The 25,808-nt window shown below is 43.3% G+C and overlaps 1 protein-coding gene across 1 annotated transcript in view; it reads right to left on the bottom strand.

Annotated features, from left to right (window-relative positions):
* Positions 1-25,808, bottom strand: part of EXT2 (exostosin glycosyltransferase 2) — a 127,067-nt gene that overhangs the window by 18,365 nt on the left and 82,894 nt on the right. Inside the window, exon 9 of the mRNA XM_045808771.2 lies at positions 17,883-18,049. Within this exon, the coding sequence (XP_045664727.2) occupies positions 17,883-18,049 (167 nt within the window). The remainder of the gene's footprint in view (positions 1-17,882; positions 18,050-25,808) is intronic.

The following is a 25,808-nucleotide window of genomic DNA, read 5'->3' as shown; positions in this document are numbered from 1 at the left end:
ATGCTACTGCAAAATGGCCAAAACTCTGTTTTCTTCTCACCATGCAAAGGGAAGAAGTGGCATTGACCATAAACTCCGTAATCCTGGCTAAGCACCAATGCAGTTCCAAAACGATTATGAAATGAGTTCATTCAGCACAATGCCCTCTCTATATGTCTCCTTAAACCCCATAATCTCTTGGTGGGTAATCAAGCAGGTTGAGGGACTCTTTCAAATTATTTACTTATATCCCATGCAGTTTCAAGAAGTGACTTGGGGTGGCTTACAATAAAAGGCAAAAACTAGAATAAAGTCCAAACCATCAGAAGGATGTCCTCAAAGGCATATTTTTTAAAGTCCAGCTGTTCCATCTACCTTAAAAATATTAATCCTAATACCAAGTTTTAAAAAGGCAGTCCAACAGCAAGCTAAAATCATGAAGTCGAGGGAGGGAGAGACTGGACTATTCCTATCTGTTAATTCACTTATGCATTCAGTTCACAGGTACTTACGAGCCACCACTATTTTTTTCATCAAACATTTTGAGATAATTGCAAATTCAAAAGCAGTTGTAAGAAATAAATGAACAGGGGCGCCTGGGTAGCGCAGTCGTTAAAGCGTCTGCGGGCGTGATCCCGGCGTACCGGGATCGAGTCCCACATCAGGCTCCTCCGCTATGGGCCTGCTTCTTCCTCTCCCACTCCCCCTGCTTGTGTTCCCTCTCTCACTGACTGTCTCTCTGTCACATAAATAAATAAAATCTTTAAAAAAAAAAAAAAGAAATAAATGAACAGAGATCCTGCGTACTCTTCATGCAGTATCCCCCAATGGCAACATATTGCAAAACCAGAGCGTGACATCACAACATGAGGCTGACACTGACACAGTTAAGATACAGAGCATTCCCGTCACCCCAAGGCTCCCTCCTGCTGATCTTTTAGAGAACCCTCCCCTCCATCCACTGGCAACCACTAACGCATTCTCCATTTCTGTAATTCTGTAATTTCAAGAAGCCTATATAAATGGAATCACATAGGATGTAACCTTTGGGGATTGGCTTTTTTCACTCAGCCTAATTTTTTAAATTAACTATTTTGAGAGATTGTGCACAAGCACACACGGTGGGAAGGACAGAGGGAGACAGAGAATCTCAAGCAGACTCAGGCAGAGTCTGATGGGCTGGATCTCACAACCTTGAGGTCATGACCTGGGCCGAAGTCAAGATTTGGACACTACCCAGCGCCCCTCACTCAGTGTAATTTTTAGGGACTGTCTTACACTTCAAAATTTATACAAAAATAAAGCATATATCTTGTTACTGAGGAGCTTACCATTTAGAAAAGCTAATGTCATATGCATAAAAAGTTAGAGATGAAAGAAAGCAAGGAAGGATGCTATTGAAAAAGCACAAAAAAGAGTTAAGAGGATGGTAAGATTACTTCTGGGTTGGGGGTAGGAAAGCAAGGATAAGAGGAAAGCTTTATGGATTTCATTTTAAGAGAACAGAGTTAAATTACAAAGTGAGGGTTGAGATTCCCACTGCCCCCAACCAGGTAAGTAATTAGTACAAAATTACCCTTCCATGTGTGTTTGGCAGGCCAGCAAGTAGATGACCTCTACTTGGATTCCCTCACTGAATACAGAATACGGAATCATTTAACTTTGAACAACTCCTTATAATTTTACTCACAGAAATTACATGTAAGAAAATTCAATGTCCAAACACATTAAGTTCACTCATTCAGTCAATAAATATTTTCCGAGCATCCACTCTGTGTCAAGCACTAGGCACAGAGGAGTCCACAGGGCAGACACAATCCTGCTTGAACGGACTGCCCTGAGTCAGGGGGGCTTTTCCATCCAGCCCCAGAGGTCTAGGCCATGGGTGTAATTAGTAGCCCGGCTGTAGGAAACGAGCAGAGTGTCAACATGAGAGCAGGACCTCCGCCGCAACCCTCAGATCTTCAATCCAACTCAAAGGCTGGTTGGGAACCTAGAAATTAAGGTTGCCAACTCCTGATCTAAACCAGTCAAGAGATAGTAGCAAACATACTACAGTCGTGATTAACAGGAACCCCAGGCACCAATTTTCAAGCACCAAGCAGTAAACAGGACCTAGGAGGGGGAGCTGTAAACATGACACCAACTGGTCCATCTTGCTTTCTAAAGACTCCTTGTTCCCAGTCACGACAGTTCTAAAGTCAGTGGACGACTCTGACCGTTTAGGCTTTCTTCTTATTCTTCCCAAACGGGCAACTGCTCTTTAACACTGTAGCCATCAACAACCACCATCTCAAATCCATGAACTTGCAAACGCCGTTTACAACTGGCAGTGAAGGATGCAGTTTCACGTTGGGGAGCAGCATAGAATGTTCTCTGGAAAGCTACAGATGCTGTCCCCCTGAGAGCTGCCGGAGCCGTTCACAGCCCTGGACGGCCCCGCGGCTTTCATTTCCCCTGGCCTTAGGCCAAGTCCTGCCCACACACCTCCTTGAAGCAACTCTATCAAAATCAAGACAGATAAGCAGCCCATGCAAGACAAATTCCCCATATCCCCGAATCCTACGCCGAATTCTAAGGCTCTGAATTCCTGGAGCAGCCAAAGCCTGTAATCAATCCCAAGGAGACAACAGGCAGCTTTTGGAACAATAACCCTCAAACATATGGATCCTTTCAGGTTAGAATATCTTTGCAGCTATCTCCGTTTGAATGTGGCGAGGGAAAGTATGCATTCTTTAAACCATCAAGTGTACCAACACCTCTTTAAAATAACTATCCCACATTATAAGCATTAGTGCTTGAAGCACGGAGCCACAAAGCCAGGTGGGCCGGACCTGGCTGCAGACAGGACAGATGCTGGGGCACAGTGGGGAGCACCCAGGGCCGGGAGTAGAAAGGGCGGGAGAGCACCAGCACTGCCTGGCACAGAATAAGTGCTTGTGGAAACCATACTGAACCCCACTCACCTGACTTACGTGGGCTACGTGTGCGCCAAGGAGCCACGCTCGGTGGTAAGATGTGCCTGCTGGAAGCCCGCTCCCTCGTTGGGACAGGGAGCATCTGAGGTTTCATTAATGGCTAGGAAAATAAATTCTGAGCTTGTCATTTTAATTTGCTCAGTGGGGAAGAAAAAAGTGTCACTCTACTGTAATTCCCAACTGGGCCCTTTCTTAAACGCTCAGATGTTGCTTCAATGTTCAGCATACATATTCGATTTCCTTCCCTTAATATTTGTTTGACTTACTCTCCAGCGGGGACTGGGTGCTTTAGAAAAGCTCTGAGAGGTCAAACTGCAGTGCGGCTCCTCTCAGCACCTCTGTGGGCTCCTGGCCGCGGCTTCGGGTCCTCTTTCAGCTCCTGCGGTGGCGGGTGGCCCACAGGCGCGGCCTCCGCGGCTCCCGGGGGCCCCGGGCGTAAATCAGTGCCAGCTGGGGATAGGACAGACGGGACACGTTCCTCGGTGCTCCTCCAGCTGAGCACAGGGAGCCCGCGGCGATGAGCAACACCCCAGGGAGAGAACTCTCTCAAGAAGAGCCGCTCACCTCTGCCCACAGTCCTCCACGGGTCTCCTCTGAGCGAGGCTCTGCCTATACCTTCTGGGCAGGGACACTCACTGAACTGAGCCGTCTGGCCCACGCCTCTTCTGAAGACAACAGTTTCTATGATGGCCATTCTTTGGGTCCATAAGAAAATTGAAAAATGGAAAGAAAGAGAGACAGATGTCTTTTTCAATATTCAATAGTGCATGGATTTTACAGCCAGGCTCACTCAGCTATAAAATACACAAGGTTCAAAGAGCTTCCAGCCACCTACTTCTCCAGATATTCAATGAGAAGGACACACCACAAGTCCTAAGAAATGTATAATTCTCAAAAGCTCCGCTTTGGCAAAATGGCTCTAGGAACACTGTAAAGCTTTAGCGGCAGACCCAGCACAAATGCTGACCCAGATCAGCCCTGGCAAGGTTTGACTTTGCGCATGCCAAAAATGGGCCCAGCTCACTGTGAATCCCAGTGCTGGGGGCCACGCGGACCATCCATCATTCAGAGAAGAGAAAGAAATGCTGGACTCTCTCAGTGATCTGACTCAGCCAAGAGGTCAAAGAATGGAAATCTCTGGTACTGGTTCTTTCTGAAGGCTGAGACACCTCCAATAATCAGATTATCCACCTACTACAGGGATGTCCCTCGAATTTTGAGCCCTCCTTTAGGGATGCTCCCTTTTTATTAGTCTTGGCTATGTCAGAACAGAGTTTCTTGGTGCCCTGGATGAACCTAGAGCCCACGGCAGGATGAGATAGGTGGTTCCATGTGCCATCAAGAAAATCTTCTCTGAAGACAGCCTCCTGGACTCCCAACAAACCTGAGCACATCTTCAGATGCAGGACCTGGCTTACAGCTAGGGAGGAAAGCAGTTAATTTCCTATCAGAAGGATCAAACCACAAGTCTGCGAGAATCCATCTTTAGACCCAGTCTGACACTTGTTTTACACTCATTTGTTCCCCAGACCCAGCCCCTGTGGCACTTTCACCGGCAGAAGGCTGGTCTCGAGAAGCAAACAGGACAGAGAGAGTCTTTTTTTTTTTTTTTTTTTTTAAGTTTTCTGCTAGCTTTTAGAAGAGGTGATTGTGAAGTCTATTCTATGGTAGGCTGTTTTCACCTCTTGGCTCCTCTAGCGAGGAGAGAAAAGGTGGGGTAGTTTACTAAGAATCACAGAATACATCATCTCTCTGCTCTCCCTGGATAAGTATATAGGTATCTCTAAATGTTACTAACTCTGGAATTCTCCAATTACCCAAGCTCCCTCATCACAAATTAAATATGAACTATGGGTAAGACTTATCTTTTCCTTCTCTTTGGTTCTTTAATCCATTTGAATATGAGGTCTATAGACCTTTCACCTCCATCTACCTGGCTTTCCCTGTCTTCTGTGTCTGTTGTTTTGAATTCACTTGGACCAGACACCTTTGTACAAACCTGTAATAGTAAGCTTTTCAGCTGGCCCTGTATTGCCTGACCAACCTAGTTTCCATCGTTAACCCAAACCCAACTTCCGCCCTCCTCAATCCCCTTCCCACCGCCCCATGTGACTACCGAGCTCATTCTCCTGTTGGGACCTTTCCTCTTGGTTCTTCCTATACCAGGAGAACCCACTCGGAAATGGTTTTATGTTCTCCAGATAAAAAGTGGGCCATTCTATACGATTTTGCTGTCTTGCCATGATTCGCTGAAAGTATATACTCACCATTCCCTAAGGGAGTTGTGAACAAAATAATATAAATTCTCATAATTTATTAGCACCCAAGAGGTTCAACCAGCCTCTACCACCCACAGGATAACCCAGGCAGTAAAAGGAAGGCATCAGTGTTTCGTGTATCGAACACAGTCACTCTAAGCCAACTCCCATCCCCACATGAAGTTCTGACTTTATAACCAGTATTATTAGCCAGGAGCGTTCCACATCTCTCAGGTGAAAAATGTTCAACACTTAAGTGCTACTAATAATTTTTATGGTTGGAAATGAGGATCAAAGTATGAAAGGAAAAATAAATTCACGGGTTCATACACTCAGCCAAGTCCGCCTGGCTCATTTTCTGCCACATGTTTTAAACTCTCTTAAAGGCGGGGGAGGGGAGGAGGAACAAGTTGCATTTTATTTCCCAGCTCTTTAGGTCTGAAGTAAAAGCAGACAGACTTAAAAAAAAAAAAAAATCAAACACTCAAGTAACACTATACACTGCTACTGCTCCCCCAGGAGTTCCTTGCAAATGAGTATCAAGAACTCAATAGATACTTTCCTGGTAAAATACATAAACAGATAAATAAATTATCCCAGGCTGAAAAGAATTTCCACATCTGGTAGCTCACTAGAGCTTGTCAAACAAGTCAGAAACACGCAGGGCCAGAGAAGAGCATTCTTCGGCTCCTGGTTTCAGGGCTGGAGAGGGCATGTAACATTTCCCCAACTCTCTGCCGGAATTCCAACAGGGAGCATGACCCACATAAACAGGCAAATGACCCCTGTGTTTTCTTCCAATTAAATAAATAATGATCCCCAGTATTAGGTCTCGAATCCAAATGTCTGTGGGCTCAAATCGCAGCCACTGGAAGGAAAATGGTCTCTCCTACGTGGCCTGGCCTTTCCTCCCCAGGTACTCGCTGTGGTCTACCTTCAGGGGGACAGCCACCGTCCACTTCACACTTTAAAGAAGTAACTGTGCCTCCCTGCACCACGGTTTCCTAAGCAATAAAGCGTCAAGGGACAGGATGACCTCTGAGGTCCCTTCGCATTCTGACACCGTGTTTCTGTTACGCAGCCTTCCAGTGGGGAACGGTCACCAGGTCCACAGCGATCCCAGTGCTCTCAGCCAGTCTACGGGCCTCGGGAGAGACGGCTAACGTTACCTAGCTGCGCTCTAGTAAACCACCGTCTGGAAAGGGGTTCTCGAGTCCGCTCTCTCTTACCTCACACAGGAGCCGCACGCTTCCCTCTCTTAACTCAGGGAGCGTGCAGTCTGTGAGCTCCCTTTGGTCTCTGCTCTAGGTTCCTTAAGCACGCCCTGGAGCCCATCCCTTTAAAATGGTCTCTGGACATAGATGCTTCCACCCCTCTAACAAAAGCACTGCCTTAACATGCCCTCATGTTTGTGAAAACCATGCTGGAACTCTGTCAGGCCCCAGAAGACTCATCCGCAGAACCATGACCAGAACAGGTCCGGGCTCACCATCCTCTCTGCTCCGGCTGTCCTCTATTAAAGTGACTGCTGTGTTCTCCTTTCGATTCCTGATGGGCTATCGCCCATCACCTCCCTGCACCCTCGCATACGCAATCTCGCCGTGTTTCACAGGGACGTGAAGGAGTTTGCCACTTTATACGTATGGAAGTTTGACACTTCTGCACATGGACCCACACCGTACCGGTCTGCCTGTACTTGGTATCCCTCAGACTCATTACACCCAAAGGGATTTCAGGAAGTCATCTGGTCTATTCTTCCGCCTCACTACCCAGCACTAGTAAAACCACTCTAGATACTGGAAAGACTGCTGGCTCCCTCTTTCTGAAAAATTCCCAAATGGGGAGATGCTTCTGTCTCTCCAGATTTCCCAAAAAATTCTTTGGAGCCACAGTAAGAAAGGTCTGTTGCATGGTTTACCTTTGATTCTCACATATTAAATAAACTATTTTTTTAATGTAAAGGAGGATAATGAATTCACTACAGAAAGGATAAAGGCCATGCAGGGAAAAATAACAAGAAATGGAGATGTCTATTTTGGAGAAGAACAAGCAGGGGCATATTTTGATTATATTCAAATTAAAAGTTTAACTATAGAGAACAAACTGGTGGTGACCAGAGGGGAGGTGGGTAGGGGGATGGTGGAAATAGCTGATGGGGATTAAGGAGTGCTGGGTATTTATGGAAGTGTGGAATGACTGACTATATTATACACCTGAAAATAATACTACGCTGTGTGTTATCTAACTGGAATTTAAATAAAAATTTTAAAAAATTTTAATTAAATTAAAAGTTCCAAGATAACTATTCTTACCTAGATGACCTCTGAGATCATTAAATCTACAACTGCAGAACGTAAACTCTTTTTAGGTGCACACAGGGTGCACGCAGAACATTTATCAAAACAGACCTTTCACTGGACCATAGAGTCCCAGTAAATTTCAACACAATGAAGCCATATGGAGTATCTGACCAGAGTAGAATCAAATCAGAAATCAATTTTAAAAAAGGATAGCTTTAGGGGTGCCTGGGTGACACAGCGGTTAAGCGTCTGCCTTCGGCTCAGGGCGTGATCCCGGCGTTATGGGATCGAGCCCCACATCTGGCTCCTCTGCTGGGAGCCTGCCTTCTTCCTCTCCCACTCCCCCTGCTTGTGTTCCCTCTCTCGCTGGCTGTCTCTCTGTCAAATAAATAAATAAAATCTTTTAAAAAAAAAATAAAAAAAAGATAGCTTTAAAAACTGGCAAAAGTAAGCAATATACTTTTATATAACTATGGGTCAAAGAATAGTATCTTCAATGGAAATTAGAAAATATTTTAAACTTAAGGGTAATAAAAATACGACAAATCAAGATTGCGAATACACCTAAAGCAGTAATTACCAAGAAATTTACAGCTTTAAATGCACATGTTGGAAAAATAAACATTGAGATCAATGATCTAAACTATCAAGTTGAAAGACTAGGAAAATAACAGCAACTCAAACTCATGAACGCAGAGGAAGACTAGTCAAGGAAAGTTCATGAAAGGCCAAACAAATAGACAATAAGGAAAAATCAACAAGATCACAAGCTGATTCTTTGCAAAGATCATGGCACTGCTATACCTCTAACAGGACTGACCAAGACACACAGAGAAAACAAAATGACCCATACCAGGAGAGAAAAAGAGACCATCATTCCAGATCCTCCAGACTTGAAACAACAGTAAGATAGTATCCTGACGAATTTATAGCAATACATTTGACAGTTCAAATCAAATGAAGAGATTCCCTGAAAAACACAAGTTCTCCAAATGAACACAAGAAGAAACGGGAAGTCTGAATAGTGCTGGAGCCATGAGAGAGTGACTGGGTCTGTGCTAGAGTGCTGGCGGAGAACAAAGGGAACGCAGAGTGGGCGGGGCAAGAGGAAAGTATAAATTACATCAACTCTGGTCTCAGGACCAAGCCACAGGCACAGAGATGCAGCAGTGAGGTTGTTATCTTCTCCTTTCCCTGTGTGCCCGCAAGTGTGTTGTGTGTGTGTGTGCGGGTGTGGGTGTGTGTACCAATTTATTTGTCTCCTTTTTCAATTACTATATGATATATGAATTACTGCCACAACTTCTTCAGTTTACACAATGTATATAAATGTATACAGCTTACTCTTCGGAGTTCTGTGGTTTCTTTAGTTTCTTGAATCTGTGAATTTTATGTCCTTTGCCAAATTCTGGGAAGTTTTTAGCCATTATTTCTTCAAATATTTTTCAGCACCACGTTCTTTCACTTCTCCTCCTGGGACTCTAATGACACAAATGTATCTTTTGTGCTTGTCCCACATGTTCCTGAGACTCTGTTCATTTTTTTTTTCAATCTACTTTCTCTCTGTTGTTTGGCTTGGATAATTCCTACCGATTTACCCTCTAGTTCACGAATTCTTTCCTGTTATCTCATTCACCTACTGAGCCCATCAGTAAGTTTTAAATTTCGGTTTCTGTAATTTTCAGTTCTGAAATTTCCAGCTGGTTGTCCTTTATATCCGCTTCTTTGCTGAGACTTTCTATTTTCCATCTGTTTCCACGGTGCTCATTGATTACTTATTAGAGGATCTTTCAGGATCGTGGTTTTAAAATCCTTGTCAAATAATTCCAACATCTGTGACATCTTGGTGTTGGCATCTGTTGTTTTTTCTCATAAAAATTGTGATTTTCCTGATTGTTGGTATGAGGAGTAATTTCCGATTGTATCTTGAACATTTTGAATATTACTACGAGACTCTGTTCCTTTTAAATTGCCCTATTTGAGCAGGGAGTTTACGTTCAGGATGTATGTCCTGACCCACCTTTGGGGGCTATGGACTGAATAACAATTCAGTTTCTGAAGACTTGATAGTGCTCTGCTGGTCTGCCCATGTTGTGTGCTACCCAGAGGCTAGTTTTTGAAACCTGGTTGGTATTCTACACCACTGTTCTTTATTTCTCGAAGCTTTTGCTGTGTTGATTCTAGTCAGTTTCATCCATGGGCTGCTTTGAAAGGAGAGACGGGAGTGACCCCCAGGACTTCACACACACATTTAAAGATCCCTTTCTCAGCTTCCTCCTTTCCTTAATCGTCCCTCCACTGTCTGGCTGGGAAGGGATGAGGTGCCGCTTTCTTGCTCTCTGTGGCTTGCTGCAGGCTGGGGATGGTACACACCCTCTTTGCTGACGCTCACTGAGTACAGGGCATAGACAGTGGAGAGGGGAGCAGGGAAAGTCTCTGCTCCTGTGCGGGTAGGGTGAGGATGGCCAACAGGGCTCTGCGTGACAACCTCCACCGTCACAGCATCTACTTGGCGGGGCTAGGAATGGCTTCTTTCATGGCAGCTGCATGGCACAGAGTGGATACAGTCAAAAGGGCTCCATCACAGGGCTGCCCTCTTCCCAGTCCTCTGGCAAGAGAAAGTGGGTTTTTCTTGTTGTTTTCTGTTAGTTTCTATCTGTGCCTATGTTATGGCCTTCTCTGGCACTGAGGCTGGGGTTATACAGGAGGATGGTAAGGAGGGAGAGCGGGAGAGAAGAGAGGAAGGGAAGGAGCCACGGAAACTCATTGCTGGGTCATCCCTCAAGTCCTGAGGTCCCTCGCCAGCCTGACTTCTTTTTCCAGGAATAGGGTAAAATGTGCTTATTCAATCTCATCCAGAATTGGAAGTTTGCCATTCATTCACTAAGTTACAGAATACTCAAGTAGACTTGCAACTACATTAAAGAAGGAATTAATAATTACCCAGAGATGGATATGACTATCGGGACTTTGTGTCTCCTTTTTGGGGGAGAGAATGTGAGGTCTTTCTATGTGTGAAGGGCAGTTACATTTTCTTAGTGGAAGAATAAGGTTGTTATTGCTGTGAAGAAGTTCAAACACGTGTAGAAGGTGTGTATGGACACTGAGTAAGCACAGGTGGGTAGGCTGTGCTAGTGATTAAGCTGTTGTCCTAGAGCCCCAACTCCTCCTAAATTTTGTTTTGTGATGCTGAGGCTGAGACTGCAAATATCTCACTTTTGCCAGGTTCTGTCAATAGGGGGCACTAGAGAGAGACTGGAAAACTGGAGAAACGAGCAGAATTACTTCCCAGCTTGCCTGCTTTTCCCAGCAGTGTGGCATTTCCCCCCAACAGGAGGTGAGTCTAGGTTCTTCCAGCATTCCAGAACCGGTCTCATCTGGACCCTCAGAACTACGAGCAGAAACCAACCAGTGGCCCTCTACAAAGCTCTAAGGCTCAGCACTGGGGAAGAGGAAGGACTCTCTTCTAAGCGTGTAGGTTCTAATGACCCCAACCACTTCCCTCCTTTCCTTTGTTCCTCGAGTCCAGGAGTTACCATCCCTTTACATTTTCAATGTTCCCTTGTGCTCTCTCAAGCTCTCTGATACCTTGTATTAGAAAATTTCATGTATTAAATGCATTCTATCAAAATGACTCATATGGATTCTGTTTTTCTGAGTGATACAGATTCTTGTTTATGAATATTAGAATAACAAAGAAAATGTCCAGGTGTTTGACTGGTACACAGCCAAAAATAAGAAGAGTTATATAATGATTTTTATAATTCTATATAATTGGTTTTCTTTTTCTTTTTTATTTTATTATTTTTTATTATTTTTTTTATGGTTTTCTTTCTAAGTTCAGTTGTATAATGAAATTTTTATAGGTGACATGGTACAGTGAAAATACCACTAAAATGAGTTTAAGCCCTATTAGTGCCACCTGCTAACTGGGTGTCACTTTTGGGCTTCATAGGGCTTATGGACAGGTCTTACCCGTAAGTAAAAGTGAGCAAGCTAGATTATCTCTAACTTTCTTTCCAAGCTAAAACTATCACTTTATTCTCAAGAAATCACCAGTAAAACCATCTGGGCCTGAAGCTTTCTTTGTAGGAAGATTTTGATAACCTCAGTTTTTTAATAGAAAATTATATACATTCTATTTAATTTTAAGTTAAGTTGTAATTGTCAAAGAATTCTCTCATATAAATTTTCATAATATTCTCTCAGTATTCTTTTAATGTCTGTAGGATCTATAATAACAATCCTTAATTCCTTTTCATTCCTGACAATGATAATTTATGTTCTCTTTGAGTGTTCTGGCAAGGGGTTTATCAATTTTGTTAATCTTTCCTAAAGGTCAATTTTTGGATCTGTTAATTTTCTCTGTTGGTTTATTTTCTACTTCACTGACTTTATTAACACTTATCTTTGTTCTTTCCTTCTATTTCCTTTGGGTTTAATTTACTCTTCTTTTTCTAAGTCCTTAAAAGGGAACTTTACATGACCTTCCTTCTTTCCTAATACAAGCATTTAATGCTATAAATTACAGCAAATAATGCTATAAATCCCACAATTTTTATCAGCTTTCAAAGGTACTTTATTTACAATAAAATCACCAATTTTAAGTGTGTTTTGACAAGTGTATATAGTCATAAAACTACTATCACAATCATAGGATAGAACATTTCCACTGTCTGAGAAGCTCCTTTCTATCCTTTTGTTGTCAATCCCAAACTGTCAATACGGTTTTCCTACTCTAGAATTTCATATACATGGACACACACAAGAAGTACTCTTTTTCATCTGTCTTCATTCACTTAGCATAACAATTTTGGATTTTTCCATGTTGCTCCATATACAGTAGTTCATTTCTTTTTCTTGCTGAGTAGTATTCCATTGTACAGGTATTCCACAATTTATTCCTCCATTTGCAAGCTGATATATACAGTTCTGGATTTTATGAATAAGCCTATGAATAATGAGTACAAGTCTTTGTGTAAAGACGTATGTTTTTACTTCTTTTGGAAGCTGTGTCATATGAAAAGTAAATGTTTAACTTCATGAGAAACTGCCAAACTGTTTTCCAAATTAGTTGTACCAGTTCACATTTTTACCAATAACATATGAGAATTCTAGTTGCTCCACAGCCTTATCAACACGTGGCACTGTCAGTCTTTTAAATTTTATTTAGTCATTCTAGTGGGTATGTCCTGGTAACTTTTGTGCTTTTATTCTAGAATTGCCCTAATAACTATGATGTGAAGAATTTTTTCATATGTCAGTTTACATCTATATATCTTCTTTTGTGAAGTAACTGCTCAAATTTTTGCCCATTTTTTAATTGATTTGTTTTCTTCTTACTGAGTTGTGAGAGTTCTTTATATATTTTGGATACAAGTTCTTTTCTTTTTTTTTTAAGATTTATTTACTCATTTGAAAGAGAGAGAGTGGGGGGAGGGGTAGAGGGAGAGAATCTCAAGCAGATTCCCCACAGAGCATGAAGCCCAATATGGGGCTCGATCCCAGGACCCCGAGATCATGACCTGAGCCAAAACTAACAGCCAGACAACCAACTGAGCCACGCAGGCACCCTAGATACAAGTTCTTTATCACATGTATGTTCTGAAGATATTTTTCCCAAAAATGACTTGCCTTTTTATTTTCTTAGAAGTGTCTTTTCAAGTGTTAATTTTGAAGAAGTCCAACGTATCCATTTTGGTTTCGTTTATAAGTCATCTACTTGTCTCCTATTTAAGTATCACTGCTTAGCCTAGACACAGTACGATTTCCTCTGTTTTCTTCAAGAAGTTTTATAATTTTAGTTCTTAGGACTAGTTAAATTTTTATATACAGTGTGAGGTGAGGGTCATGATTTTTTTTTGACATAAGGATTTATCATCACATTGTTCCACCACCACTTAGAAAGACTGCCCCATTTCTACTGAACAGACTTGGGTCCTTTGTTGAAAATTAATTGGCTGTACATGTGTGTTCTATTTCTGGACTCTTTATTCTGTCTCATTGATGCATATGTCTAAGTTGACAACAATACCACAGTGTCTTGATTACTGTAGCTTTATAGTAATTCTTAAAATAAGGGATTCCTGAAACTTTGCTCTGCTTTTCCTAAATTGCTTTGGCTTTTTTTCAGGCCCACTGTGTTTCCAATTCAATTTTAGAACAAGCTCATCAATTTCAATAAAAAAAAAAAAAGCCTTATGGGATTTTGAGTGGGATTGCTTTGAATCTATAGAAGACTATGGGGAGCACTCACACCTTAGTAATAGTTAAGTCTTTGGATGGATCCATACGATACATCTTTCCATTTATGCAGTTGCTCTCCAATTTCTCTCAGCAACATTTTGTGGTTTTCACTGAACATATCTGGCACGCATTTCATTCCATTTTTCAAGCATTTCATTTTTTATGCTTTTGCATGAAGATAATTCTTTATAGCTTTTTGGAAATATAGTTGACATACAATAAACTGAATCTACTTAGAATGCATACTTTTATATATTTTGACGTCTGTATACACCAGTAAAATCATCATCCCAGTTAAGAAAATGAATATATCCATCTCCTCTTGAAGTTTTTTTGTTCCTTTGTTATTCTTCCCTCTTGCCCTTCACAGCTTGACCCTCCCCACTCCTATGCCAGGCAACCACTGAGCTTTCAATCACTAAACATTAGCTTGCATTTTCTAGAATTTTAGGTAAGTGGAATCATAAAATATGTTTTCATCTTGCTTCATTCACTCAGTATAATTATTTTTAAATACATCAATGTTGCTGTATGTCTCCATAGCTCATTCAAATTTATTACCGCATAGTATTCTATTGTACAGATACACCAGGATTATTCATTCAAATTTGATAGACACTGGGTGTTTTTCCTCCAGTTTCTAGCTACTATAAATAAAAAATTGCTATGAATATTGGTGTACAAGAATTATACATATGCTCTTATTTCTCTAGGGCAAATCTCTATGAAAAGAATGGTGGGGTCACATGGTAAATGTATGCTTAACATTTCAAACTCTAAACTGTTTTCTAAAATGGCTAGATCCAGATTATAGATTATGGGAAAACAGACAGGCAGGCAGGCCAGAAAAACTTGTTTCCTATCTTTCACATGCATGCTGGTAACAAAGATTTATTCATCAACTATTACTGAGTAATCACTGAAAGGAATGAACTGGGTTAGGCATAGAGGATATAGCAATGAACAACACAGCCAGGCTTCCTGCCCTTGCAGGCTTACACTCTAGAAGAAAAGCAGACACTAAACAATATACTTCACAATTAATTATGTGCTTACAAAGAGGAACAGAGTGCTCCGAACCTAACCTAGTCTGGCGACTCTCTGAAAGCTTCTTTGAGATAGCAACACTTGGGTAGGACGCTGAAGGATGAATAGCAGAAACAAGACAGAATTCTCACACACTGTGCTAAACACAACAAAGTAGCTCTACAGCCCAGCATAACTTCCCTAGCACACTGAGTTTTGTTAGCAGATTTATTTATTCACTTAATCAGTCAAGCCTGCTCCCAATTCCCGCATGAAATAATCCCAGGCTTTGGCATAAAAAATAGGATTCGGGAACACCATTATCTTCTGTCTTCTGACTCAACACAAAAGTGGGCATCCTCTCTAGAACAGAAATGTCCCCTGTGAAGAATGGAAACAACAAACCACCTTTCTCATGAACCGGGCAGAATCACGAGGGGAATCACGAGACTGGTCGCGGTAGCTGCCATTGCAGCAGCAGCTGCCTGGGTGTCTTGCGAAGCGCAGCGCACACTGCCCACCACACCACTCCGGAGCGCTTTCCTGCCATGTGGGAGGCACTGGGGAACTTCCCAATGTATATGGTAACCTACTGAAGTCAGTATCATTACTGCCATTTCATATAAACTAACATCGAGAAAGATTAAATAACTTGTCCTTGGTCATTAACTGGTCAGTCAAAGAGCAGAAATTTGGGCCCAGGGCTTTCCTAACTTTCTCCGTTATATTAATTACTATGCAAGAAATAACTTTTACAAAATTACCCTAAAGCACCAACAGTAGGGATGCCTGAGAAACCTGTTTGTTATCTTTAACGTGAAGATAATTCCATGAGAGACAACGGGTATGCTCATGGCTCTTAGTGCGAGTTTTATGAACCTGTGGTCTCTGACAGGGTAAAACCCCCCGGGCAGACAGTATGGTGTAGACACACTGGGACCTACATGCCAACTCTTCCACTCACTAGCTGTGTGACTGTAGGCAAGTTATCTAGCCTTGCTTCCTCTTAGTAGAGAATGAGAAAACAACAACCATCTTGCAGGTTTGGGAAAAGAGCATAAGTAATGTCTGTAAATACCCAGAACATTCACTGGAATATGGAGGGTAGTTATGAAAGTTTTCCCTCTACGGCATCTTGAGAGGATTCCGATTAATGGAGATGAGGCTTTTTCCTGCCCGCCACTCCTTTGATATGCAGTTACTTCCTTTAAGGTGACGTGGAATCAAACACAGGGCATCAGAGGAAAGAGGGGAAGAGGCTTGCAACAAACTCAAGATTGAAAGAAATCCCAGGTTTCAATATACGTGAGATCTCAAGGTTTCAACTCAAGGTCGAAAGGAATACATTCATTAGTCTACCCTTCTTTTACTAGACTTCATTTAGCCCAACTGAAAACACTGAAGAGGGAGCACTCTGTGCATCTTGGCTATATTGTTCCGAACGTTCTCTTTTTCCACTTCCCTTTTACCACAAAAATAAACACATAAGTATAGTCTGAAGCCACTCTATGCAACAAAGAGAGAAAACACTGGCAGAAAACACTAGTCTTTTTGCCATGAGTTGGCTAGAGAAACAAGTAGGTAATCTGCTTTTTTTAAAAAATGGTAATGATACCGCGCTAACCATCATTCAATACCCTAGACGTGGTCATATAAAAGACATCTCTGTGAATGAGAATAAGCTCCAAAAGATGATATATACTTTATCAGCCACTCTCACGCCTTTCGCTGGCCAGTAACTACGCTGACCAAGTGTGTCGCACATCAGCCTAGCTCACAACAATTTCTTTCCCACTCAAAGGGAGCTACATAAAAAAGCAAACAAAACAAAACAAAACAGGAAAACTTGAGCTTTTAATTTTTGCTGGTGGTGACGGTTAGGGGGATTCCTATTTCTTCCCCTTAAAATCCACTTTTAGTTTAAGGGTTAGAAAATAAATTTCTCTTTCTCTCTCTCTCTCTCTCTCTCTCTCTCTTTTTTTTCCTAAGATTTATTCATTTATTTGAGAGAGAGAGCCAGGGGAGGGGCAAAGGGAGCAGGAAGAATCTCTAGCAGGCTACCTGCTGAGCATGGAGCCCAATGCAGGGCTCGATTCCACGACCCTGAGATCATGACCTGAGCCAAAACCAAGAGTTGGACACTCAACCAACCGTACCACCAAGGCGCCCCAGAAAATAAATTTCTATAATAAATATAGAATACACAATACGTACTCATTTAATAAAATCTGAGTATCAAATGGCTTCATATAATACAATTTCATGATTTCTTAGAGCCTCAAATTCAGCAAACTGAGTCAACTAGAGAAGATGGCTGCCTCTCTCTCACGGGCAGGACGAGTGTCGGGGACGGATTTCACCACTTTCCCTGCGCCGGCTGCGGCTAATTGATGCATACTCTGTTTCGCTCGGGGTCCGGTGCCACGGGTACACCCCTGCAGCTGCAGGCCTCTGCCTGTCGCCATCATGCATCTCCCGCACATCCTCCCTGACAGAACTCATCAATTCCTATTGCTTTTCACCAGGCTGCAGCTCTGGCACTTTCCCCTGGGGAGACCTTTACTGGTCTCCATACTTAACCCTTGAACCCAGCCTAATCCATCAGCTGCTCTGAACGAACGGTGATAGAGAATGTTTCTCCCTAAAGACAGGCAGCCAACCTTCCCACTTAAACCTCAGAAAGAAAGCCATCAACAGGGTCTGCTTTCTGTTTGTCAGTGTCGCCAGCTTCTTCGCTTACTGACATTTTTATTGTTGCTGTGCCCAGCTGCGTGAGTCAGGGACGTGCTCTTCAAGGAGACATCAATTAAGTGCTCGTTACATGCTGTAGATGCTCTTTTGAAAATATCCCCTGGGACTCTCCTTGGGAGTTCCCAAAACTAGTGGAGGACACAGCTGTCATTCCGGAATAGGGTTTCCCCAAAGTTCAAAGAACAGCTTCATAACCCACGCTCCTATGCGTCGCTTTTAGACTCTACTGGGATTTAGAAATTATGACTTTAGAGAATGAAATAGAATACTCTTCATCAGGAAAGACAAGCAACACTAGGCAAGAAATATCAAACGTGTAAACAGACCGTTCGAAACCTCCATACCTCATAACCAAACTGCAGCTCGTCGGAGGTCAGCATGATGATATCGTCGTCGATGGCCAGGACGGCCTCCGTTTCGATTTCGTCGTATGGGAAGAAACGGTTACTTAGCTTGTTTTCAGCAGTCCTCACAACTTTTAGTGGAACCCGGATTTTGGGCCAGAGAGAATCTGGGGGGGGGCAGGCAGGAGAACAGGCATGTATTACTCTTCTAACTTTTGTGAGGAGATAACGCAGTAAAAGCATCACATCACAAGTGAGATGGAACTTAGTTCCGTGGTTCTCTTTAAATGTATACGTACAACTGTTCAAGGGAGAGTTCTTACAAATGCATGGTTACAAAAACTTTAAGTATTTCTATCCTCTCCAAGTCCTTGCAACACTTCTAATTCTCAATGCTGCCCTAACCAGAATGCACAAATGGCTTCAACTTGCAACTGAGGGAGACAGAGAAGCCAAAAGGACTTGCCCAGGATCACAACAGGAGGGAGGGAGTTCGCACGGTCTCATTCTCAGGCCCACGGTTTAATACCAGAACTCTGCCACCTCCCCAAACTACCCTCAGTGAGGTACACCCCAGCTCAAGACATGTCTCTGCTCTGCTGGCCAATACAAAGCACGTGTTCTAGATGCCCGGCCCAGTGTGCCAGCCTCCACCACGCAATCGCAAGCAGATACCGATGCTGCTCAAATCCACCCACAAAAATGGTTTCCCTGAACGATGGAGGTTTCTTAACTTAGCACGTTATCCCCTCGACAGCCCCTTCCCTCTGATTCACTGGGTTTGGTTTCTCATCATGAACAATTTACAGAGTAAATATCAAGTTTCTAGGTCCAATTATGTGGGATTTTCTAGTATACTGAAGAAACACCAACCCATGACTTGCCTTACATTTTTCCCCATTCTACTTTGAAATGATTGAAGCAATTCAACCGCAGGTTCCTTATTTTAAAATGTTGCATTTAGCACAGCATGAAATTAGTACCTCTTTGGTACAGTACCCTTGTCCATAGACCTCAGGGTTCTTACAGAGGGTACTTTGTTCTTCACACAACATTCGTCAAATGACAAAAGGAAAGCTAGATATCAGACTGCTTCCAAAAAGCCCATTGTGTAATTGTGGAAAGATCTAGTTTGCGTGAGTCCTGAAGCCCCAAATGCCTGTGGCCGCTCCAAAGTCACCATACTGAAGAGAAGTGTGGCGAGGGAGAGTCAGAAGGGAAAAGGCTGTCTGCACTGCCCGCAGACGAAATATCTTCCTTCTGTATATTGTACGGCATATCCATGGGACACATTGTTGGGACGCTAGCAGGGTCCTGGAAGGAGCCTATAAGTAGAGGCCCTGTAATTAAGGAAGACATTCAGTCTTAAATAAGCACAGAGCCTAAAAGAGCAGTCAACTTCAACAGAAGCATATTTGGGAAAAAGGACTGAACTGAACACCAAAGAAATGATCCCTGAGGCCTCTGCCTTTTAATCAGTAACAGTAGTTATTATAGTTTCATTCCTGGCTCAGAAGCACAGAATCAATAAACAGCTTTGGAATAAATGGACGGGCATAGGACTTGAGAGAGTGAAGACCTGCGTCCCACGTTATCTATGGGGTGTCAGCACGTCCCTCTCACTGTCGTCTAAGAATAAGCAGGGGAGGGGGGACACCTTTACTAAACAACCAGCATATGCCACACATTCGCAGATGCAGGGTTGTCCAATCCTCCTGACAACCCCGCGGCAGAAATTCTTTACAAAGTAGTCGTTACGAGGCTCAGAGAGATCACGTAATTTGGCGGGGCGTACAGAGCTACTAAATGATAAGGCAAGTGATTGAATCTAAGTCCGTTTAGCATCAAAGGCCAAACAAAACATGTACCATCTACCGCAGTATGAAAACCTCATGCTTCTCTAGATCTGGGACAAAACGATGAGCTCAACAGTTCTCCAACAATCATCCTTATTCTTGTTGGCTTCCCACTCCCTCTTCCAGATAAATAAAGCCCTTGGCATAAATCTGTCCAGATCCTTATGAAACATGAACCATAATATCTAAACTGCAAGAGGTTACAGCTCCACCCACTAGACCACCGGTTCTCAAACTTTTTGGTGTCAGGATTCCTATATGCTCTTAAAAATTGTTGAGAACCCCAAAGAAGATTTCTGTGGGACACACACACACACACACACACACACACACACACAATTTGTATGAGAAATTAAAACTGAGGAAATTTTAAAACAAAAAATACACAAGCGCACATCCCACTAGCCATTAGAGTGATGTTATCCCATGTCATGTAGCCTCTGGAAAACTGTCCGCTTGTGAAAGAATAAAGAGTGGTGAATGGAGGTGACTTGGTATTACTAGGAAAATAATGTCAACCTTACAGACCCCCTGGAAGGTTCTCACGGCTGTCCAGGGGTCCCTGGACTGCACTTTGAAAGGCTTTGTGTTCAGATTTGGGTATCATAAGATGGGGAAAGTTCCAATAAGCTGGAAAAGAGTTTGGGAAGAGGCACAAGGTCAGTACAGGCACTTGAATCCAGGATTTCTACAGAATGTTTACAGAGACTAACTGTGCCAGTTGTCCGTGTACTGCCTCTCAGCTTCAATGTCACCCTTCACTGTCCTGTTTCTCACACTGGAACTAGATCCTGTAAACATCTGCCGTCTGCCAACCAGCTTGATGTTGGGCTTCGTCAGTAGAGGGTGCTGGAGGGATGCTTCGGAAGGAAGGGGGCTTTTCTTCCTGGGGCGTGCCTTTTTAACTTGTTGCTTCCTCAGTACTTGATGGGCAGGCAGGGGCACTTCTCTCCAGCAAGTTTTTAAGTGGCACCCCTGGGGGGAACTTTGTGACAGGTTCTGCAGACACCGCCAAGAGCAACTCAGCTGAGGTTCTCCCCATGGGGGGGTTCCCAGGGAACTCCATCGAAGCCCTCAGTTTCCCAGCAAGTTCAAGAACGCACGCCGGGTCACTTCCTGTTGAATTCTGCGGGTACTGAAGGGGAAGGGGGTGTCTCGTTTGCCAGACTTGGCCTGTGGCCCCTCAGCGAACCTCACCGTGCAGTGGGCTATAGTTGCGCGCTGTCCAACAAGGTCTGAATCTCAGAGCTAGCTGGGGAAGGGACTCTCCCAAATTTATTTCCTGCTATCTTTACAGTTCTTACCCCTTAGTCACCAATCACCTGTTATTAGTTAATCATTCTTTATATTAAACTTTTCCTGTTCAAGTTACTGTATGGTTTCTGTCTCCTACCTAGGCCTTGACTAATATACAGGATACCAGGAGGGCTATCAGATGAAAGGGGAATTATTCTCTATGACCTCTAAAGTTAGAACCATGACCAATGGCTGGGTAAAAGTTACAGGGCAACTAATTTAGACTCAAAATAGGTAAGAATCTTCTGAGGGAGGAGTGCCTGGCTGGCTCAGTCAGAGGAGCATGCAACTCTTGATGTCAGGGTCATGAGTTTGAGCCCCACCTTGGGTATAGAGATAAGTTAAAATAACAAAAGTGGGGCGCCTGAGTGGCTCAGTCTGTTGAGTGTCCGACTCTTGATTTTGGCTCAGGTCATATCTCAGGGTCATGGGATCAAGCCCCACCTTTTGCTCTGGGCTCCGTGGGGAGTCTTCTTGAGGATTCTCTCTCCCCCTCTCCTTCTGCCCCTCATCCCTGCTCATGCGCACACGCTCTCTCTCTCTCTCACACAAATAAATCTTTAAAAATAAATAAATAAAATTTTAAAAAGAACCCTCTGATGGAAAAACTGATATAAAACGAAATGATAAAATGCCTTTAGCAATACAATGTGTGCTTTTACCTAAAATGTACTAACTTAGGTCAGATTTCTACTTGACATCATATGAGAGACCTCAGATGCCTCTGAGGTCCGGGCTTTCATGAGGCCGTCATATATCACAGAAAGAACAGTCTTTGGGAAGAGCTTTGAATCCCAGGTGTACTCCTTACAAGCCATAGGATCTTTTTTTAATTTATTTTTTTTATTTTGATATGTTAGTCACCATACAGTACATCATTAGTTTTTGATGTAGTGTTCCATGTTTCATTGTTTGCATATAACACCCAGTGCTCCATGCAATACGTGCCCTCCTTAATACCCATCACTGGGCTAGCCCATCCCCCCACCCCCCTCCCTTCTAAAACCCTCAGTTTGTTTCCCAGAGTCCATAGTCTAGCCATGGGATCTTGAACAAGTCAACCACTTTCAACCTGTTTCTTCAACTATGAAGACAGAATAATAACACCATCTTCCCACGGCTGACTGAGGAGGAACATGAATGCACTTAGCACAGCACCTGGCACATGGGAGACATCCACTAAATGTTAGCAGGGCCTTCCTTTGAGCGTTTGTGTCTATTTACAGAATCAAAGGACTTCCTCCGAACCTTAGGTGTAAGGGTGGCAAAGTGGGACATGTTAGATCTGGCACATTACTCTGACGATCCAGGGGCGTGCCCCCGGCTTGTACCTTCCATATCCACTTTAAGATCAACAGGATCCCTACCAATAACCCTCCAGAATGGAGACAATGGAACACACAAATGAAACAAAAGAACATGGAACCTTTTCCATGTTAATCTCATGGAGTAACAAATGGATCCTCTTTTTGCAATACGTACAGAAAACGGGCTAGCCGCTTCAGTTAAGTATGGACATCCCTCTACCCTGGAGGGGATCTGCACTCTCACTTGGCGAGTGGGTACAGCATGTTCCATGCGCAGACGGCTTTCCACATTCGTTACCTATATATCCAAAGAATTACTTGAGACAATCAATATCCACAGAGAACTAACTTGCCCTTGCCCTGTAAAGTCTTTGATGGAGAAGTTTTAGGGAATGATGAAGGCCAAGGAGGATGACATGAGGTGAAGAGGGACATGGGATTGCCCTTCCCTGTTCTGAGTTAGGCCTGGGTAGCCAAAGTCAGCCAGGGCAAAAGCAGCTTCCACCTCAACGGTCAGCTGTCTCTGCACCATCGTCACCATAAGACAGGCCTCTAAAGAGAACTCCCAGTTTTTTGTTTTCACATTTTCAAATAAAATAGGCCTCCAAGAAAGGGAACTGCCATTCTCTCAGGCTTCAGCGTTCCTTCTGTGGGGGCCAGAAATAAAAAATAAGCATTATAATTACTCCCTGCCCCAAAGCAGGTAATTCTGATATGGGACGTTGAATGTTTAAAAAATTAGGACAGAAGCATGATGTGGGAAAGAAAAATATAAGTGAGAATAAAAGAACTTTTTTTGCCCTTTCCGTTAGTATTTTCAAAAGAACAGATTTATCTTTCTGTCTCTCTTTGAGTCCCTGACAAGGACCTAGTTCTTCTATACCATCCTGAATCAGAGAAGAGACAAAGCACGATGATTTTCCTCCACTAAACGGTAACCTGAGTGGATACAAGGGGCCTGAGTGCAAGGGGCATGAGCTCTGGATCCAGAGAGGCCCGTGTGCATTTCTGGCTCTGCCACTTGCAGTTTTCTGATATGGGCAAATTACACAACTAAGCTGAGTTTCATTTGTGTAAAATGGGAATAAGAACAGCTTCCGGGTTTATCAGAAGGATGAGATAATACATTTAAAGCACTTAGCACAGTTCCTATTCCTGGGATTTAAAAGGCATATAATACATGGCTATAAAAACATCGTACCATTTTCATCTTCATAAATGGGTTCTCATAAAGTCTCATGGACCTCACTTCTCTCCTGACAGCCTGAAGAGGTGTAGACAGAACATTGTGAGGTGGCCCCTTAGGCTGCAGAAGGACACAGTTCATAGCTAGAGACCGTCAGGCTCTAATTCCATTACTGAGGCCAAATGGGGTCTCTTTTTTCCTTTTCCTTCTAAATTCTAAGTGAATTCAAAGTAACAGCATGGCCTTGTACCTTATGTCTCATCCTGTGAATCTGTGGCTGGCAAAATAAAAATGTCACCTTCCATTCACACAAAGTAGTCTGAAAAACAGGGGTTTTTTAAACACATTGCTGAATTTATGAAAAACAAACAGCTGAGCCAGGTGACCTGATAACTTCACAGTCAGGAACTTTAGTCTAGCTTGAAGGAGAAAAAGAGCTCCTTGTGTTAAGGATTTTTTAAAAATGTGTCTTGATTAACAGTTTTCTCCATGTTGGATGCCAAGAAAGATGTGAGCAAAGAGAATTTTCCCTCCAACTTGGCAAAGGTACTATAAAATGATCAGGTTGACTGAAGATGACCCCAAGCCCATCCCGGCAATCACTGTCACAAACACGACCACAGAGCAATAAAATAAATGGTCACATTATCTCCACACAAACCTTGAGCTCACGTCAGGAACGCTCAGGCTGCTTGGTGTACAGAGGGTCCACATGACCTTCATCCCCCACAGCCCCTGAATTCGGCTCAAAAGCGAGGTGGCTGTGGCTTCTACTTCTCTGTTACCTCCTCTGGGGTGACCATCCTGACATACTCGGCCCATCCCATCCTGCCTGCTAGCAGCTATCAAAGTCACAATCGGAAGTTAGGGAGCTCCTGAGGTCAATTCAAATTTAACACTGAAATCAGCTAAAACAGAAGGCTGAGTTAAACCTATCTGAAATGTACAATGTAATAGCTTCCTTCACAGGGAGGCCGGGGGCCAAGCCAAACAACTTCTATATCCATCAAGTTTGGAAACTGAAGAGTTGGGGAGGAGGAAGGCAGTGGCTTGCCTTTTTTTTTCTGACAGGGCTCAAAACCGATGTGACGAAAGCTCACTGGAAATTTCTATTGCCTAGTCTAAGTATTTACTTAAACTTCAAACCCAGTAATTTAGACTTAAATGTAACCAAAAAGAAAAAAGTATTTGGTTGGAGAGTGAAAAAAAAGGCGGGGGGGGGAGGGGGAATTTCTGCCTGCATTAACCCTCCCAGCAGCAGACATGTTCACCACAATATTTATTTTAGTAAATGTAGAGAAAGTGAAAAACATCACTTTTGCCTCTAATATTTCAAAGCCTTGGACTTACTTTTTTAAAACTATATATGCTACTAATGCCATACGTACAGATTCAGATGGCTTAGCTGGCATGAGGGCCAGAGCTGACAGCCCCATTTACCAACTGAACAAACACCCCACAGAAGATTAAACATGGTTCATGCTCTCCCCAAACAACCACAATGCCAGAGCCCGAGCAGAGACCTAAAACCCACTGCTAGAAAAAAAAGCTGCTTCAGTCTCTAAACGTGTCAAAAAGGGCCTCGTCAGTTGAGGGCTCGCTTTTCTCCCCAGAGCCAAAACAGTTCAAAAATAAACTAAGCTCCTGGTAATAAAATCAACCGCTACATTTTACCAGGGTCTACCAAAAATTAAAACTGAACACCCAGCTCCAAAACCCAGGTTCCCGCCCGTGCTTCCTGTCACCCCAGTGTCCGCACTTTGGCCAAGACGGCAGAAAGCGATTCCTCCCTTCTCACCGTCTGCGAGGAGACCTGCCCAAAAGGAGTGACTCGAATTCACAATAAATCATTCCCCTGAAGCCCAAAGTGGCGAGCCAGGGTTCCGAAGGGAGGAGAGGCCTCTTTTGCATTTAGCTGTGCCTATCTGGGCGGGTGGGGTGCTGCGGGCTCCCTGTGTGCACGAGAATAAACGCGTGAGTGTGAACGCAGCACACCGCGGTGGGCTAATCCAGAGCCCAGGAGGGACACGGCCTTCCTTCTCAAAGCGTGATTCATCCTTTGTAAGTGAGACACTAACAAGCAGCGCCGAACAGTCCAATCCACTTCCCTATGGGCAAGACACTGACCGTGGCCCTTTCCGTGGCCCTCCCCGCACAGCTCCTATTTATTTCTGCCTTTCCCTTCCTTCCTGTCCAGTTCTTCCTTCTCCCCTGTTCCTTATTTTCCTCCTACCCCTTTCCTTCTCCTTTTTTGAGAGTCGAATAAATGAAACAAATGAAC

Source organism: Ursus americanus, chromosome 24 (assembly GCF_024610735.1).
Source record: "Ursus americanus isolate L20-20 chromosome 24, mUrsAme1.1.p, whole genome shotgun sequence".
In the NCBI taxonomy this organism is placed as follows: Eukaryota; Metazoa; Chordata; class Mammalia; order Carnivora; family Ursidae; genus Ursus; species Ursus americanus.
This window is presented reverse-complemented; position numbering and strand designations above follow the sequence as displayed.